At 44.9% G+C, this 20,160-nt stretch overlaps 1 protein-coding gene across 1 annotated transcript in view; it reads right to left on the bottom strand.

Moving 5' to 3' along the window:
* Window positions 1-928: 928 nt before the first annotated feature.
* Window positions 929-20,160, bottom strand: part of EIF4EBP3 (eukaryotic translation initiation factor 4E binding protein 3) — a 58,445-nt gene continuing 39,213 nt past the window's right edge. The window contains exons 2-3 of the mRNA XM_085617926.1: window positions 7,724-7,897; window positions 929-1,410 (exon numbers count right to left, since the gene is read on the bottom strand). Of these exons, the coding sequence (XP_085474052.1) occupies window positions 1,379-1,410; window positions 7,724-7,897 (206 nt within the window). The 3' untranslated portion in view covers window positions 929-1,378. The remainder of the gene's footprint in view (window positions 1,411-7,723; window positions 7,898-20,160) is intronic.

Here is a 20,160-nt window from a genome sequence, read left to right as displayed (position 1 = left end):
ACTACGTGAGGTGTCTGTGGAGAGAGCTGCTCGGCGATAAGAAAAAACCTTAACTGTGTGATTAAGGTGAGCAGTGCTTAAGACATCAAGGTCGTTGAGGCACATTGAGGCTGCAGCGGGGCGGTTAGAGACTTTGAAAGTAAAGCCTGTGCTCGTAGAAGCAATCGCAGGCAGACCCCGAAGAAGTGGCTGAGCTCAGGAAGGGTTGGAGGGTGGGGACAGCGAACCGAGCAGAGCAGTTAAGATCGGTGCACAGAGTGGAACCCACCGCGCTTCACTTTATCCCGTTTCGCTGCTTGTGCTGTCTCTGCCTTCCGCCGTCAATTGGCCCGTGTATAATGTGTAGTAAAGACCTTGTATGCGCATGTCTTCTGCACAGGATAGGACAGGCAAAATATAGTGCGAACTCACCCAGCCAATCCGAGGAGAAAACAAGCATTTAAAAATGCAATAGGACTCGTATTTACGCGAGAACTATTGCATTGTAAACAAAAGTGTGGGCTCCAAGAACCTACGAAGGAGAGTGGGGGTGGGGGGGTGGTGGTGGGCAGAGAAGTTATAAACTGTGGGAGGGAACAGGGGGAGGCAGGGGAACAAAAGAGTTTTTAAAGTAAAGGGGCTGATAGCCATGGAAGGATAAAAATGATGACATGGCTGTCAGGAGGAGGGACTAACAAGCTAAAAACCAATTAGAACGCAGGATTTACAATTAAAGCCAATGAAAAAGATGCTCGGAAAGTGGGCGGAGCTTCCCCACTGTACGCCTCGCAAAGCGTACAGCGCGTTGAGCTGCAACGCTATGCAAGACCTAAAAAGACGACACAGAGAGAATAATATAATCTGCAAGCAAAGGACGTTCATTTTCATTATTATGTACACAAATCTTCGCCCAAATATCAATTCTTTAAAAAGGAATAAACAAAGCAAGAGTTTTTCATACTTTTTATTGAACAGCCGCTCAGATCCATATCACATTTCTTATTGCATGTCCAACAGCTGCTGCACCGCAGTGTTACAATATCAGTCGCTACTCATCTGTATCACACGCTATAAACAAATCACATTTTTTTGTTCGCCTGCAAAAACAGGCATTGCTTCTGCTCCCCCTTAATCAGTGTATAGACAAGTATAAACCCAAATCCCTTTTATACAAATTCTTCTTTATCACAAAAAAGTATTAAAGGATAAAGAAACAAAACTACAGCTGCAAAAATGGCAGCATAAAATAAACAAACATTGACATTCTAATGCTGCAGCAAGGTATAGCACAATCTTCCTCTTGGCTTCTTCCTGAAGGCGAAGAATGTCTAGGATGAACTGCAGATCTGCACCTCATTAATATAAAAAAAAAGACTTTCGAACGCATATGCGAGGTCATTCAGATATCCATTTCAAACTGCGCATCATCGGCTAGGGGAAAAGAAAAAGAGGCATTAGAAACCACAGTCGCGTGGCTATTTGGAAGGTTTCAAGGTAAAACATTTATGTGTTTACTGATTGCAAAAGACTGCGGTTCACCATGACACTGACTCCACGGTCCCAGATTGCTACCAATCATAGGGAGAACAAGGGGGTGGGAACAAACCAACGGGTGGCAGCAGAAAATGGATCCCACATTTTGCTTTGCACTTTTAAATGGCGGATCCACATCACTTTAATGTCTGCACCTTTAAAGGACTAATTCGTTGTGGTTAGAATTCAACGTTAAGTTCATCAGTTAGTGCTAAGAGGGCTCAGGAGAAACAGAGGAACAAAGTCCTGCTAGTCAGACACCCTCTGAACTGCGCTGCAGAGCTCCTCCACGCCCAAAGTGAAAGCAAGGAACTGGCCCTAGAGGGCACTGCTGGAAGCCACCTTCAGAAATTAGGACTTCATCCAACCACTGAAGGAGGCTTTTTTAAGTCGCAGTGCGCTGTCAGGTTTGCTAACGACATCTTGGGGACATTCAGAAAGCTGCCCTAGGAATGCTTACAATTTACTTTGTGGTTTGCAACTCACATTTTCTGGCTATTTGCTGGCTTTATTTGCCTTAGGGTGGCCAGCCTGAGTTCATTCCTCCTGCTGCCCAAACCTTGTTGACTGTATTCTTCCACAAACTTCTTTCTGTAAACAGGCCCTTAAATCTTGTTCTTATCTTTTCACATTTGCTATGCACTCAAAGACAGGGGTCAATTGTAAAGCTCTTCCTTCCGAGTTTGGTGTTTACTTTTCTTTCTCTAACTTCAAAGTGAGATAATTGATATGGTGAGTATCCATGTAAGAGGTGAGGGTGTAGGATATTTTGTTTTTCTAGCATACAACAAAATAATTGTGCTGATATTTCAGAATATATCAGAATTAGTGCAAAGGAAGCCCTTTATTCTGTAATTCTGAAGTGTGGTGAAAACAAATAGTTGAATACGATCAAAACACATCAATACACTAGGTGATGCCGTTTGCGCACACTGTCGTTTGTGAGCAATAAAACCTTATTTCAGTGCAAATGTAATGATTATTTCAATTGAACATGTGTTTTCTCTAATGGTAGAGGACTACCACACCATGCATACTTCACACTACGCCACTCCACTATATACCTCAATGACAGCGCTCCACTCAATACCTCTCCACCCGCTTGAATCTACCTCACTCCACACCATCCAATATACCCCATCTTGCTACAATCTACCCTAATCTACTCCACTCCACTGAATCTACCCCACTCGACTCCACCCAATCTACCTCACTCCACCCCGCTCCAATCTACTCCAATCCACTCAACAACAATCCAATCTATCCCACTCCACTCAAGCTAACACACTCATTCCCACCTCACTCCAATCTACCCCACTCCAATGTAACCAATCCAATCCACTTCACTCCAATCTACCAGAATTCAATTCACCCCAGTCCGATGTACCCCACTCCATTCAAATGTACCCAACTCCACTGCAATCTATCCAATTTCTCTCCACTCTAATCTACCTCACTCCACCACAATCTACCACAATCCACCTCACTTCAATCTACAGCACTCCAATCCACCCAATCTAACCCACTTCACTCTACCACACTCCACTCTACCCAAATCTACCCCACTCCACTTCACTCCAATGTATCCCATGCCACTCCAATCTGCTCCTCTCCACTCAACTCTATCCCACTCCACTCAAATTCACCCCACCAGAAAACACCAACCAGCAAGGTGAGGATGCTTACATGACTACAGGGGAGGCTCCCTCACTGAGTATCAAGAACCACAGCTTAAGAAAAATGATAAAACATCTTAACTGTTGCAGGGACATGTGCGTGGGTCTTTCATACCTGGGCACCTTTACGGGCTGCAGGGTGTGAGGCAGAAGCAGTCTTTCATCTGCTTACTTTATTTTTGAGGTGAGTGTAACTCCCTTGACTAACATGGCACTTAAGCTGGCTCCTTTGAGCACTCTGTGCACTCTTTCCAAACATTCTTCTAGTTGGCATTGTATATAGTGGCAGTATCAGATATTACATATAATATTATTCCTATGCAGTCACCAACTTGTTGAACAGCTTCTCAAAAGGTACAAGAGCTTTTTTGCATCCAGAAGGGCAGATCTCTAAATGATAATGCATCTCTGCTGTGGAAAATGTAGGTCCACTTTTTCATCTGTCTAGACAATGTTCCATTGCCCACTGACTAACCTGAAAGTGCATGGAAGCATATAGGTTTTCAAATAAGAATGCCAGTTTAACCATAAGCTTAGACTATCCTGTTCAGTGTTTATTTTTTGTGGTTTTCAGAGGTGTTTTATGTTTTCATAACCTGTTGAGTCAGTGATTAACAGTGTTTATTCAGCTCCCTACCCTCTAAAACAGGAAAAAAAAACTGTTTCCAGGGTTTACAAAACATGTTGTTTTCCTGCATTGATTTTTGTAAGCCATATATTTCATTTAAAGGAGAGGTAAAGCAGTGTACGTAGCGTCTTCCCATTGGCAGCCTGTCCAATGGACCTTTGGTGCGCTGTTTTATGCATAGAAAGCCTATGTAATGGACTCTCACTCACACCCGCATCTCAATACCCTCTCTCACTCACTGTCAGGTTTACAGGACTTTTAATGGATTTAAAAAGGTAAGAATTATATTATATTCAAATATTTTCTCAAATTCCTGGACCCAGTTGGGGGCCCTTCACCTACTCTTTACTGAATATTAAGACATCGTGGGTTGGTCAACCCTGCCAACAATTTAGAACCTTGTGAAACCTTTAAAATTATGAATTACACCATATCAATTTGTAGACCTGCATTGTAAGGCACTTGAAACATGATGCTTTAAGCATGCTCACCACTGCTTTTCTACACTCTTTGCCTGACTAAATTAAGGTGGTGCTGCAGGTGTGTGGCCATTCACAGCGGAACGTCTCTCTCCGAGTCAGTCCTCACATTTGAACAGACATCACGTTGTATTCTTTTTTCTGTTAACATTGTAACTAGGGGCTCATATAACACACGGTAAAGTGCAGTTGGGTAAAAGACAAGATTAGCTGAAGGTATCACACATAACAGTGGGACACCTTAAAGCTATGCCTTTTGTTGGTATGTGGAACATCTTGTGCAATGTTTTCACCACTATGCTTTGTGCATGGTGGCAGCACTCTTTTCACAGGTACTTGTTACTACATCTTATATCAAATGTTTAAAGGTGGGGTGGTTGGCAAGTAACCTGCTAAAAAATAGTGACTTGTTAGAAAAGGGGGCTGATTTACCCATTTTGTGATTGTCTGTAAATGTGATAGCAATTACTGGCCAAGATTCTTAGTTGCCAGCTATTTAACCGATCAGTGAAAGAATTAAACATCAAATATGATTTTAGTATTACCAGCTACGCCACAATGTACAAAATAATTCGATCAGACCTTAAACGTGCTTCTAAACCCTGCACATTTAGTCCCAGTACCCAAAACCTGAGGTCACAAAAGGAATAAACAATCTAAACATCAGAACTCAAGCAGAATAATCTTAGCCCAGTCTTTCTAGCTCCAAAGTTACATTATGTTGGCCGCTTCAGAAAGAAATAAAAATGTCTTATTCTCTCTAATTTTTATTTCTCTGAATGGCATTTTAGTTTTGTAGTTGTCCAGGTGTTTATCGTGGTTTATATACACTGATAAAGGCTGTTTCCGTTTTGGTGGCACTTTATCAGTTCTTGTAGGTTTAAACGTAAAACAGGATAGCCTGTTGATAAGCTGCACGTCTTTTTTGTGTGGCAGCACAAGTGGCCACATATATTGGACAGATGAACAAATGAGTAATCCCTGCTTTAGAATCAAAGATTACTGGACCATTACAAGCACTCACAGATTCATCAGTGACACTCAAGGCTAGCGTATGTGCTGCCTCTTCCTTAATACCTTCAATTTCCTTAACAGCGGGTGGTATTCAGCTAAACTGTACACTTGCACCAGTGTAACAAACTGCTATGTCTAAGGGCCACAACTTTAAGTTTGAGCAGTAAAAGAATATAGATTGAAAAAAATGAAAGAAGCCAAACCTCGATTTCCCTGTTGTTGGAGGAAACCTGATTCCCAACTCAGAAACGCCCCGCCCCGTCTGACGCTCAGCCACTGGTGAGAATGGCATATAGGAAGATGCCCAATTTATGGAAGCGCCTTCAGTGCCATCATCACTGGCTTTTTCCAGCCAAGGGCTGCCATGCCCAAACAGGAAAAATGGCAAAACGTGCTCCTTGGGCTTTGTACCAACTACACACAGCGTAGACACAAGGAGGCGAATCAAAAGAACTCAACACTCTCAAGAACCAGGCACCAAGAGACTCCATGGGTCTGCGAGCCTGACCTAAATTACCAACAACACAACATAACAAATGTCATGGGTGACTTCCCACTTTTAAACACGGAGGCAGTGGAGCGTTGTGGTGAGGAACGGAAACTACAGTAGTTGTGGTTGCAACTCAAGGAATAAAAGCATGATAAAGAAGAGTAATGGGCTGGTGGCAAATGCTTAACAAAATACGAAGGGCTTCTGAAAGAGAAGCTCCCACATGACCGACCAGGCAGCAACAGAGATATCCAAGGGCAAATCTTAGAACACAAAGTGTATCTTTTGCGGGGAGTAATTGCAACTTGTTTTGCGTTTAAAGAGTGATGCTGAGGGAACATAAGGGCTCTAGGAGAGACAAGTGGATAGACAGAAGAGTGGGCAGCAGAGGAGCAAATTCACTTTTGAGTGGATGGCGCTAAAAAGAGAATGTGGGCGCCGCATGGAAAACATGGACTGGTGGGTAATAGGTGAAGTATTTTGGGAACATGACACTTGTCGAAAATAACCCTGTATAACAACACCCGTCTTGAACTTTGTTAATGTTTGCCCAACTCCTTTGATTTGTTAAACCTAAATTTCACCATTAGTACTCTTGCATCTCAAAGGTTATCTTTCAAATGTTCCTTCTAGTGCACTTTTCATCTTTTAAATGTGTCCATCGTAATGTGCACATTAAAATTTTGGATGCTTATCTAATATAGATTTTTTTTTTCGCCCATGGCTAGAAATGCCTTGGTTTTTTTATGTTCAAGGACCATTAATTAATATCTCACAACACGGCTCCTGCAATCTACCACTGCTTCCACTAGATTCTGTTCCTTTTTTTCCGATCTTTTACCTATAGAAGCCTAGAAGTCGAATTTCTGGTTTCTGTCTTAAATCCTTAACAGTTGGTCTTGGCGCTATTGTAATATCTGGTGGACTAACGTCTACAAGGCCACAGATGAGTCCATCAGGATTAAAGAAGTAAGGCAGCCAAGAAACATGTAAATTCGATTTATTTAAAAGTACCTTTTCAGGTCTTGCATGAGACTGCCTACGCACTATTGCTTGTGTCGATCTATTGTGTCTAATAAAATTAAAATAAACTATAGAAAGGGGCTTTTAGCCCTCCTATTACTTACCACAGGTTGGCTTCATTGTCATTCTATTTACTTCCTTTTCATTGGTCAGCGCCTGATGGCTCCAGTTGGACTTAACTTTGAGAGTGTTTGTTTTCTTCACTGGAATATGGACTAAAAACTGTTTGATTTCTTGATTAGAGTTCTTCATCGTTCCTTAAGCTGGCATTGTAGTATTTTTTTTTTTTTTTTTGCTTTTGGTTGCCAGACAATTTGAAACCATTAGAGCAGAAACTCACTCATCCGGGTATTTCCAAGAGTGGGACCCAAACAACTAGCAATACCTAAACCATGTGCATGTGACCAATTTCCAAATAACATACATTTCAGTCACATGTCGCTTTAATTGATGATGAGGCTGTAAACACGCTCCCTTTGTTTAAGACGGTTACCATAGAGTATGTGTTTTTCCGAATTAGTGTTTTCCTCTGTCACATTTACTTATTTGTTTGTTTCATCTTTTATAATTTAGAAGATGATTTATTCATCATCAAATATGCAGTGGTTCCAAAAGGTTTGTTTCATTTTTACCTCTACCCAAGCAATGAACCCTAAAAAATTACAAGTTAACCTCAACTCCCTGGACCTCTACCCAACCCTGAGCCCTCATCACCCTCACCTCTCTTTACCTCTCTACCCACCCAAAGGGCAAAGTGCTAAATCTACTCCCCAGGAGATGACGTGCTTTGTAGAGATACCTCTTAATATGCTCCACCCACCAAAAAGGAAAACACAGCAATTTTCTAAAAAGACAAAAAGACACAAGGGACAAAAAAATGTAATGCCATTAAGATACTAACCAGGTAGTTCAGCCTCAGTTTCATCCTGTTCTTTAAGATCTTCCAGCTTGACGGGCGAGGAGTGCTGTGCTGTAGTTACTCCTGGGATGTGCGGAAGGTAACAAGGTGGAGTTCTGGCAATAGGAGAATTTCTACAGTCCAAGAGAAACTTGCGGTCATAAATAATTCTAGTACCTGGAAAAAACAGAAATATGATCAATTCAATTCACTGCTCTCTCTTCAGTGTAATGTGGTGCATGCCATGTGCATTAGTTTTATGATAATATCACTGTTTTATGCATAGCTCTCACCCAACCCCACTATTGTGAATTCCGGATTCTAAATCTGGTAACTTACTGCTATAACGTAGCAACATTGGTTAACAAAATCTATTACCCACTGTAGCTAAAATAATAAAATAATGCTAGGCTTCCCTAGCAGTGTGCTTTCACAGAAGCTGTCAGTGCAGTACTGGCAGAGCAGAGGGCACATGGGGGGGATGGGGGGTCAGAGAGTGGAGGGGTGGTTACAGACCATGTTTTTGTTTTAGGGAGGAGAGGCCATGTTAAGTATGACTCCCCATTCCACCTCTGTCCCTGCATAGTACTTGAAAGCAGGGGCACATGATTTGGGTGGCCCACACATACCATAACATTATAGATGGTTAACAGTGAATAATGGGGGATGTCTGTGTCCTCGGGGTTCTGGACGACATCACAGACAACTCAATATCACACTTTTTGACTGACTGATGTCACTCAAGGAAAACCATCCCCGTTATTCACAGTTAGCCATCTATAATTCTGTATATTAAACCTACATATAAATGATAAAATGTGTAAACATTTAACAAATTATAAAACTAACCAGATTTAGAAATGGCTGAAAGGTATCATTTATAGACACTTGTATTCTGCAAATGTCCCTTAACTACAGCAGTACACGATCTCATCGTCATATAAAAATGAATATAATTTTTTTTAAAAACATTGCCGGTTTAGATTTTCCCCTCTGCCAACTGCTATCAGGTGCTAAAGACCCACCACAAGAGCTAGAAATTTTAAAGAAAGACTTCACTGACATATTTATTAAAAGAGATCATTCGGTCCCAAGGTAATGTTTGCTAGTTAGGAGATGGTCATGACTGAACCCTGTAATAAGGCTGTCTCGGAAATGACAATATTACAAAGGGCATCTCAATCATCTTTGCGCAGATACAACCCGCCCAAGGCGCCGATGGTGTCGTCCTTGCCTTAGTGACACGGCTTAGTGACATGGCTTAGCATACTGCGGTCAGTGCTTAGGCATCATGGAATCCCCTTCGCTATATCAATAAACCCTCTGTTGGGAGTCTATAGAGTGCTTCTGATTAAAACCAGAGTCAGAACTGTTTTCATCAGCTGGGGTGAGGTATTACACGCAACACCAAAGGCCGTGGTTTCCACGAATGGGCTCACACCTAATTTACACAAGACTCGGCAGGGGGGCTGCAGTGACCCCAGCTGTCTATGATTTTTACATGGAGCCTTATAAAACTTCACAATTAGAACATCCTTATATCCCACTGGGGACAGGTGTTATTTTGGGTTTAACAGACAGGATTATAGGCGGGTAACAGTGAATTACAGGGATGTTTTTCACGGAGGGGTTCTGAGTGACATGAAATGGACAACGAGAGCGAAGCTACGTCACAGCCGTGAATGATCACATTTAGAATGTGACATGCTACTGGCTCTGGGTGAGAGTCCTACATAATATTACTGTTAGTATTGATGGCATAACGCTATTAATACTATACATTTACATTACAAATAACCCCCATTCCACACCACTTGAGATCAAATACATTCGTAAAAGTCCACAATTAAAATTCATTTGTGCAACTTTAAAATTTAACATGAATGAGATACATTGTTTCTGTTAGTTCTTTGGAAGCTGCACCAATACATTAATTGTCTGTTGGTTCTTGAGAAGCAGCCCCAATCGACCCTCCAATGAGAAAATACGGTTGAAAAACATTCAACAGGTACAATTCATTGGTGCAATTCTAATATCTGACATGAATGAGATACATTATTTCTGTTGGTTCTCGAGAAGTGGAACCAGCAGCGAAAGTACACCCTAATAATTCATTAGTAGGGGTGGGCGGAATTTGCGTAGTCGCGCTACGCAAAGCTCCGCGAAACGGTAAAAATCTACGCGAGTACCCTATGTTCCGCGAACACGCGAAATTGCTTGTTACGCCCGTTTGCAATGCTTTTTTCCTGTTTGCGAACGCTGTTTGCATGCTCGGGGGAAATATGTGGCAAACACGCATTTTGAAAGCGCGAACAAGCAAAACATTCCGCGAAGCTGCGTAAGTTTTGGCAAATCCGCGTTCTCCGCGGGACGCGAAATTACCCAAATTCCGCGAGCGGAACGGAATTTACCGCCCAGGCCTATTCATTAGTACTTCCAGGATAACAATATGCTGTGGCTCCTATGCTTGTTCTAATGTTTGCAGGACAAGTTTCAGATACTTGTTTCTTAAACCATGTACATAAGGACACAGGGAAAGGATATGGTCTATAGTTTCAGGGGATGAGTTACAAAAACTACAACGTCTGCTTAAACTCTTCCAGTCGATTTAACGGTCTCTCTAGGCCATTCTGGGTCTTCAAGATTTTCAGCATATATTAGATGTGAAACGTTCCTGTTACCAAATTTAGGTGGGTCGCTGTCCTCCTTAAGAAGTGAGGTTAAATCAGCAATGCAAAGTGAAAACAGTATCGGTGGCAGGGTACAGCAGCCCTGTTTGAGGCCATTATTGGTCTTAATTTTAGGTGTTTATTATTCTGCCTTTGTTAATATGACTTGTAACCAAGCGTCCATATAGAGCTCTATTAGAAAAAGGGCACCATCAACACCCCTTTAAAAGCTCGGACGTCAGCTTGTATTTTAAACCCTTATTAAAGGCGGTGGAGAAATCCACAAAACAAACAAAAATATTAGTTTGTTTTAATGGTACTATAGATCTGTTATTGATAGTGAGGGCTTCCCAATCAAAATAGTTACAGGTGTTTATGGAAATGTCCCAATACTTCAATCCACTCAAAAATGCTGTAATAATGCTAGGATTCAGCCGCGACAAACAGAGTGATCTGTTTTTTAGAAATGTTATTTGCCTAGCTAGTAAAAGACAGGCACCCTCACCCTACAGGTTCAGAGGGGCAAGAGGAAATATTGTAAACCATTTCCTGTGATCTGGTATTACAAACTAAATACATGTTCCAGCAAGAATTTTAGCAAATTCAAATAAAATGTGGCCTTAAAGTATTTTTATTTATATATAAAAACTCTTTTGATTTCAGGTTCTGCTAGGTGTATTACTTATGTATAGTTGGGTTTCTATTTAAAACCCTGTAGGCTCTTACTTTGGTCTTTGCGTGTCCATATACCATTTTCCTAACAATAAAAAAAACTCACCTCTTCAAACTTAAACTCCTCTCCCACTAACCTGAAAGCTCCTGGAGACGCTCCTATTGTATCACTAGCATTCAAGAGAAAACACAGACCAGAGATGATGTGTGAGGTTTCGATAAGGGTCATAGAAGCCATGTGAGCTTATTTGGGCATAATTAAAGGAGGCAAACACACTTCTCAGTGAATGGCGGGCATAGAAACAGGAGGAGAACACATAGAATAAACTTAAAACACAATACAATAAAACAGATGCAATATACATTTTGCATTGCATGGATACAGGTGGTTACCCAAAATTATGGTATTCTCTGGGCAGGAGGCGTGCTTAGTGCTGGTTTTAAGCTTGTGAGAAAACTACTTGCTCAGAGTCTAACAGGGGGCAAGTTCCACACCAGAACTGCAAGAAGGCTGAAGGGTCTAGATCTGGAGGTGTGGAAGGCGGTTTTGGGGTGGTTAGTAGGTGCAGTCAGATGATCACCCGTTGAGTATAGGTGTTTAACATGAATAGGTGGGTAAGGTGTGGTAAAGCAGACCCTCACAGCCATGTGGTTTCGCTGTCAGACAATCAAGCTGAGGCTAAACACCCGAGGAGAGTATGAATGATAGGAAATAGAGCATGTTTACAGTGGTGCGAGGACATCGCTCGCAACCAAGAGGCAACACTCCTCACTGAAGCACTGGACTGATTAGCCCCATTGCTCTGTGGAAAGAGAGGTAGGTGCAGATGTATATAGCATCTGGTATCTTGCTGCTTGGACGCAGGTGAACATGAAGGACAATACAGAATCTTAGGTCTGGAAGATTCTTGCGTGGATAAAAGGAGGGCCATGCAGTCACGTATAACTATCATGCAGACCGAGATGCAGGAAAAGAGTTTAGTGAAAAAGGGGGTAAAGTGAAGACAAGAGTGTTGATGGAGCAAGGTTTAGTGGAAAAGAGACTAGCTCGGATGCAATCCACTTGTTTAACTTACTAACGAAGTTATTAACAAAATGTCGTGAATAACTAATACACACCACATGAACACGCGAGTTAATGAAGCTTGCATATGTGTGTACTAATGTGGATAACAATGACGGACTAATGCCGCTTTAAATGGGGAACTGTTGTGCGCATGCGTCAACTGCATCTACGTAGTATGACGTATTAATGCTTGGAGGGAAATTCTGGCGCATGAGCAGAAGGTACTAAAATGGAGTCTTGAAGACTCGCGTGCATGGCATCTGCTTACTTAAAATGAAAACAAGCTATTTTACTAATGCTAATGCAGAAAAGTATTAGTATGTAAAGGGGAACAGAGTAGAGGTGGGTGGTATACAGTGCGACCACTTTATTTGTGAAATTAATATTTGTCTTTCTGACTTTATTACTAGTGCGTATTTGGCCCTCTCTCGTATAACTGGATTAAGCTGAGTGACGCGAAGTCAGCGCCTGCCCAGTGAGTGAATCCATGAAGGCCATTATTGTGAATATTACAGCATGGGAACAGATGGTGAAAAGTTCAACAATGAAGACTCCTATTCAAAATGTTATTATATTGTTTCAACGAGAAATGTTAAAGCGTGTGAGAATCAAATTTATTAATAAAAATTAAGGGGATGGGTTTGCGAACAATAGATGAGCATATTTTAATGACATGTAAGCATGGTGTGATGGAGCTTCCACCCTCGCCTGACCAATCATATTTCGTATTTTTACGATATTGAAACTTTAGTGGGTGGAACATGAGGAACGAAAGGTATAATTAAGATAGCCTTAGTTAGTTAGAGAGGAGATTGGAGAAAAATCGAAGAGAAGACCGGGAGATGCTGTTGTTGGGAGAGGTGCTGTGAGATGCTGATGAATATCCGAATGCAGAACCTGAAGCAGAACCTTCTATCCTAATTTAATTGGGTTAGATCAGAAGATCGCGGAAGAATCTCGAGGAGGAAGAGTGTCAGAGAGGGGTGCTACGTAATCGTCGGTATTTTAGAGAGGTCATCTATCCTGTCCTGAATCCTGTCCTGAAGTCTTTGTCTCCTGACCTATCCCGGGGGACCCTTACCAGCCCTTTGGCCAGGGGGTTGGTGTTTCACACCATCCTTGGTAAAAATAATTTCTTGTTATTCGTTGATGTTCTTTTCTCTCTGTCCTCTCCCTTTCTGAGCATTTATTATTGTACGAGTCCAAAGTATATCCTTGGTGTTTATGAATCAAATTTCTCTTCTATGAATGTTGGTGACTGCACTGTATTTTGAAATGGTTCACATACATTTATTTAAAGATTTAAAAATTCCTGAGTCTGTGGTTATTAACTTTTAAATAAAGTTAAAAGTTATGTTCATTTATTACCATCAACTAGTTCAACTAATGGTCCATCGACCAGAGGAAAGAACGAATAGTTTCTTACCTGTCGGTGTAGTTTTGCAGCTTAAAGATCTTTCTGGATTCACTATCCTGTGCATTATTCCGCGATCTTGTGGTTGGGTCCGGATTCGTAGTCTTTTCTTTGTTTTTTTTGTGTTTTTTTTTTGTAGCCCAGGTGGGCGGCGACGACCCACCATTTGGTGCACCTCCCGTGACGTTGTCGTGCTTCCTGCGGAAGTCCCACCTTTGGGGCGCCATCTTCGGGTTCTTTTTTCCTTTCTTTTTTTTTTTTTTTTTTTTAACCCTTGGCGATTGATTAATTCTTATTGTTCATTTTTCCGTACGTTTTCAGTCCTTCTGATTTCTCAATTTTACCCCCTCTTCCTCCAGCCTCATCTTCCTGGCAGAGGTGGGTGGGTTCGCTAGTGAATCCAGAAAGATCTTCAAGCTGCAAAACTACACCGACAGGTAAGAAACTATTCGTTTTGCAGCGTGAATCTTTCTGGATTCACTATGCTGTGCATAGACTTTGTAGCGGTTTTCCTAATTTTGTGGTGGCTGGGTGGTAGATGAGCGTTGGTCGTTGAAAATGTGTTGAAACACCTTCTGTCCGACCTGTGCTTCCTTGTTCATCTGAATGTCCACGCAGTAGTGTTTTGTGAACGTGTGCACAGATGCCCAAGTTGCCGCTAGACGCAAGTCCTGAATGGGCGTGTTCGCCAGGAAGGCAACGGTGGCCCCCTTCTTCCTTGTGGAGTGAGCCTGAGCTCCCTCTGCTAGCTCCTGTCCAGCCTGTTTGTGGCAGAATTGAATAGTGAGTGCAATCCATCTAGCGATGGTGCCCTTAGTCACTGGTCTACCCATGAAGCTAGTAGCAAAGGACACAAACAACTGCTTTGATTTCCTGAGTTCCTTCGTTCTCTCAATGAAGTGCATCACCGCTCTTCTAGCGTCGAGGGTGTGCAGGGCCCCTTCTGCGTTTGAAGTTGGGTTTAGGAAGAAACTCAGTATCTGGATACTCTGGTTCATGTGGAACGCCGACACCACCTTGGGCATGAAGTGTGGGTCTGTTCTCAGGACTATCCTGTCCTTGTGAATCTGAATGTAGGGTTCCTGTAGCGTTAGCGCTTGAAGCTCGCTCACCCTGCGTAGTGAGGTTATGGCCACCAGAAAGGCCTTTTTCATCGTCAACATTTGCAGCGTGGCCTTGTGAATAGGTTCAAACGGTGCCTTCATGAGCTCCGTCAGTACCACGTTGAGGTTCCATGCCGGCGGCGGCAACCGTTTAGGAGGGGCAATTCTTTTGGCTCCTTCCATGAATCTCCTCACAACCTGCGAAGTGAAGAAACTTCCACCCTTCTCCCCTCTGGTGTAGGCTACGATCGCCGCTAGGTGTACCCTAAGGGAGCTCGAGCAGAGGTTACTCTTTAGAAGGTGTGTGAGGTACCTTAGTACGGTTGAGTCTCTAGTCATTCTGTTTTGCAGGCCCCTCTTCCTGCACCACACAGTAAATCTCTTCCATTTGGCGCTGTAGCATTTTCGTGTAGTTGGTTTTCTTGCCTCCCGCAGCACCCGCATAGTGCTAGGAGGCAACTTAAGGTGAGCGAACTCTAGGTCCTCAGGAGCCATGCCGCCAGGTTGAGTGTCTCTGGTTCCGGATGTAGGACCTCTCCGTTTTGCATGGAGAGCAGGTCCCTTCTTCTCTCGAACCTGTGGGGATTGCCCTGTGCCATTTCTTTAATTTGTGAGAACCATGTCTGCCTTGCCCACTGCGGAGCCACTAGGATCAGAGTCATGTTGCTGGTTCTGCACTTCTCGAGCACTCTGTGCAACAGGGGTATCGGTGGAAAGGCGTAGGCAAATGCCCTCGACCAGCTTATCCATAGGGCATTTCCTTGGGATTGCTGATCTGGTTGCCTGGACGCGAAGCTTTGGCATTTTGCATTTTGGCGTGTTGCAAACAGGTCTATTGTGGGAGTTCCCCATCTCTGGAAAATCTTCTCCGTTTCCTGGCCATTGAGCTCCCACTCGTGTGATGCCGAGGTCTGCCTGCTTAGCCAGTCTGCCTCCACATTGTCCTTCCCTGGAAGGTGAATTGCCAGTAGATCTATCCTGAGAGGTATGGCCCATCTCCAAATCTCCTGTGCCAGCGAGGAGAGAGGGAACGACTGTGTCACCCCCTGCTTGTTGATGTAGAACATTGCCGTGGTGTTGTCTGTTTGAACCAACACCCTCTGGTTGTACAGGTGCCTCTGGAATGCCTTCAGGGCTAGCAGGATGGTTTGCAATTCGAGGTAATTGATATGGCGTACCGCATCTGCTGGAGCCCACAGACCCCTCACTCTGAGGTTGTCCATGTGCGCTCCCCATCCCTTTTGCGATGCGTCCGTGGTAATGGATATTGTTGGGTTTGGTGGTGTCAGGCTTCTCCCTGCTGTCATGTTGTCTCTGTTCCACCAAGTCATCTCCTCCTGCACTGCGTGCGTAACAACCACTAGATCCTCCCAACTTCCGTTTGCTTGTGACCATTGCTGTTGTAGCCATTCCTGGAATGGTCTCATGTGCAGGCGTACATTCGGCACCAGCTGGATACACGACGACATCATCCCCATCATCTTGCTCACTGACCTCACTGTCAGAGCTCGCCCCTTCCGGTAGAGCCGCGTCTCCTTCAGTAGGGCATCTGTCCTCCTGTCGCTGGGCACCACTGTGCTGCTCAGGGAGTTGATCTTTGCCCCCAGGAAAATCTTCACCTGCTCCGGTTCCAGTGATGACTTCCCCCAGTGAATCGAGAACCCCAGGTTCGTCAGAGTGTCTGTTACGCGTTTTGCGTGTCTCTCGCACTTCTCGCGTGAGTTTGCCTTGACCAGCCAGTCGTCTAAGTAGGGGTAGACATGGATTCCCTGCCTTCGTAGGTGGGCCGCGACCGCCGACAGGCATTTTGTAAAGACCCTTGGCGCCGATTTTAATCCGAAGGCCAGGGTTGTGAACTGGTAGTGTTTCTGGTCGATGTTGAACCTTAGAAGGCCCTTGTGTCTTCTGTTTATTGGGATGTGCAGGTAGGCATCCTTGAGGTCCACGGTGACCATGAAGTCCCCGTCTCTTATTTGGGGCAGTACCTCCTGCAGCGAAGTCATTTTGAACTTCTGCGTTCTGATGAACTTGTTTAGGTAACGCAGGTCCAGGATGGGTCTGAGGTTTCCGTCTACTTTCGGTACCACGAAGTAGTTTGAGTAGACCCCCTTGTTGCGTTCTCTGAACGGCACTGCCTCTATGGCTCTCTTTTCTAGAAGTTTCCGTGTTTCTTCTCTGAGTAGGGCCAGTTCTTGAGCCGATCTCTGCTTTCCCTTTGGTCTTCGGTTTGGAGGTCTTTTCTCCAAATCCACGCAGTATCCGGACTGCATGACGTTCAGTATCCACTTGTCTGTGGTTATACTTCGCCACTCCTGAAGGTAGAACCTCAGTCTTCCGCCTACTGGTGTTTTATGCTCGTAGGCTTTCGGATCTTCTCTCTCCCCTGATGTTACTGTACTGCGCCTCACCCTTGGGGGCATGTCGAGGGTAGGCGTCCTCTTGCGTGCTGAGTCACTTTGATGAGGGCTGGTCACCCCCTCTCCTCCTCTGGCCACGTCCGTTCCCTCTCCCGCGAAAGGACTGGCCCCGAGGTTGGTACTGCCAGTTTTGCTTCTGTTGGCCTTGTTGTCCGTGACCATCACCCTGCTGACCCTGCTGGAATGTCTGGTGCGACGCCCCCTGCTGGCTTCCTCCCCTACCGTAGGGTCTCCTTGAGGGATTGCCTCGCCTCATTCCCCTCAGCTGTAGAGCCCCCATGGACCTCGCCGTTTCGTTTTCTTTTTTCAGCTGGGTGAGTTTCTCGTCTACTGTTGCTCCAAACAGTGTCTCTCCGTTGAAGGGGGTGCTAAGGATGTTGTTCTGCACCTCCGGTTTGAATCCCGAGATTCTTAGCCATGCATGCCTTCTCTCGGTGACCCCTTTGGCCATTAGTCTTGCTGAAGTCTCTGCCCCGTCCAACGCTGTCTTTATACAAGAGTTGGCGATGTTTTTACCTTCGTCTACCAGGTGCGAGGCTCTCTGGCGGTATTCCTCGGGGAGGTGCTTTACTAGCTCCCCCATCTCGTCCCAGTGCTGGTACTGGTGCCTATTGAGAAGTGCATTGGAATTCGCCATGCGCCAGTGCATTGCGGCGTTCCTCTCGACCTTTCTTCCTGTGAGGTCTATCCTCCTGCTTTCTTTATCAGGTGGTGGCCCCGAAGTTGCTGGTACGTTGGCCCTTCTCCTGGCCGTGGAAGCTATGATGGAGTCGGCGGTGATGCTACCCTTGATGTAAGGGGGGTCCAGAGAAGAGTGCTTATACTTCTTCTCCGTCCTGGGCGTGATCGAACGGCAAGTCGCTGGTTCCTTGAAGGCTTCCCTCCCCTGATTCATCACACTTTGCAGCATGGGGAGGAATTGGCTCCTCATCTGGATGGGGAGCAGTGTCTCGAGGAGGAAGTCTGCTTTCGGCCTCTCTTCGTCGAGTTTGACGCCGAAGGCTGTTGCTGCGCTCCTGACCACCATGTTGTACACCCCGATGTCGTCGGGTGGCGAAGGCCTCGAAGGGTACGTGTCTACGGGCTCCTCCGGGTTTTCGGTGTCGAGATCCTGCCATTCGATGTCGTGGCTGGTAGATGGCGCCGAGCTGTAGAACGACTGCTGGTCTTCTTCCTCGGCATCGCCTTCATAATATGTCTCGTCTTCCTCTTCGAGATCTCGTCAGCCCCTCGGTGTCGAATTCGTCCTCGATTTCGACGACGTTCGTCAGTGGAGCCGTTGGAATCTTGAATTCCTTCATCTTGGCATCGAACTCCTTCTTCCTTTGAAGGATGTTATCCATTTCGGCCTCGAGCCGCCTCTTCTTTTTCTCCATCTCGGAGATGCTTTCGGCGTCGACCGCGGGTCTTTTCGACGGAACTTGCGTCGACGTCGACCGCTCTTTCTGCGTCGAGCGTCCCGTCTCATGGGTCGACTTCGACGATCCTTGCCTTTCGGCGTCTTTCGGCACCAGGGAGTCCTTTTCGAAGGATCCGCTCGGCCTCTTGTCCATGGTTCCCCCCTTGGTCGTCGAACTTTTCGGCGCCGGGGCTCCCTTCGTGGACTTTGACTCTGATTTCCTCGAGTCACCCTCGGGTTTTCGAGGTATTTTCTGTTTTGAGCTCGACGATTCTCTTACCTCGTCTTCATTTTTCTTGTCGGTCTCTACGACCGTGAAGCTGTCGGGTCCCTCGGCGACGTTGTCCTCATCGTCCGTGGATAGGCCCAGATCGTAGAGCGACGGGGCCTTACCCTTGCCATCCATGCTGGCGTTGGCTCTTCTCTGCCGATCTCTCACTCGGAGCGTCTTCGGTGCGAAGGCTGAGCAGGCGTTGCAGTCCTTACTCTGATGGTCGACCGGTAGGCAGAGGTTGCAGACCGGATGCTGGTCCTTCTGCGCGAATTTGTGGTGGCAGTTAGGGCAGAACTTGAATGCCGTCTTGTCCATTGCGCTCAGGGCCTCTGAGTGCGCATTCTCCAAGGGCGTCGAAGAAAAAGGCGCAAAACTTCCTTCCTTCGCGCTCCTGATGTAATCTATTCCTTTTCCTGTGATATCTTCGTAGTAGTTATCGACGAAACTCGCTTTTCTTTCTTCTTCCTTCGATTGTAATTCTGGAGCTTCCCGATGACGATCCAGACCCAACGGCGGAAAAAAGAATCTGAAGATGGCGCCCCAAAGGTGGGACTTCCGCAGGAAGCACGACGACGTCACGGGAGGTGCACCAAATGGTGGGTCGTCGCCGCCCACCTGGGCTACAAAAAAGAAAAAAAAAAAAACAAAGAAAAGACTACGAATCCGGACCCAACCACAAGATCGCGGAATAATGCACAGCATAGTGAATCCAGAAAGATTCACGCTGCAAAACTTGTTGATCTGTGAAGGGTTAGTCAATGATGAGTGAAAGTATTGAATAAACTAATCCTAAACAGTTTGTGAAAATTAAACGGAAACCCCCTTAACTGACCAGCGGATTTTACCACTTGTGAGTTTATGGGACCAGGTGAGTATAGGGTAGTGGAGAATCTATTGTTGTGAACTGCTGGATCAGTGTAATCAGCAAAATGGTGATTCGAATGGCCCAGAAAAGAAAATCACATCCCCTAGAGCCGACATATAAATTAAGGAGATAAGTGTTATTACTAAACATTGGGGAACACTGAAAGTCACGCAGTGGGCTCAGAGTGATAAAGACAGAGATAGAGGTAAGAAGAGAAGCAGCTGAGCAACGCTAAACAAAGAGTTTGTAAGAAACAGCGATGGGTGGTCTGGAAAGATCACTATACATTTATTTATTGATTGATTTTTTTTGCAAAGTGCTACTAACCACCATCTAGCAGCCTCAGAGCGCCTTGAGGAGTGAGTATATATTGTGGCAGAAAGAGTGATGTGATGTAAACCATGCAGTCTATCACATATAGGTGGAACGTGTAGTTAACTCCCTCCAACAAATATGTCCCAAAAGATGGGAAAGCCTTAAAGGCAAGGGTGAAAACCCATGCCGGCCTTAGATATCTGACCAGCCAGGTTTCAACTGCGGTGTTGGGGAGCTCCACCGGGA

The sequence above is a fragment of the Triturus cristatus genome, chromosome 7, assembly GCF_964204655.1.
Source record: "Triturus cristatus chromosome 7, aTriCri1.1, whole genome shotgun sequence".
Taxonomy (NCBI): domain Eukaryota; kingdom Metazoa; phylum Chordata; class Amphibia; order Caudata; family Salamandridae; genus Triturus; species Triturus cristatus.
Note: the sequence above shows the minus strand (reverse complement) of the source record. Positions and strands in the feature narration are given on the sequence as shown.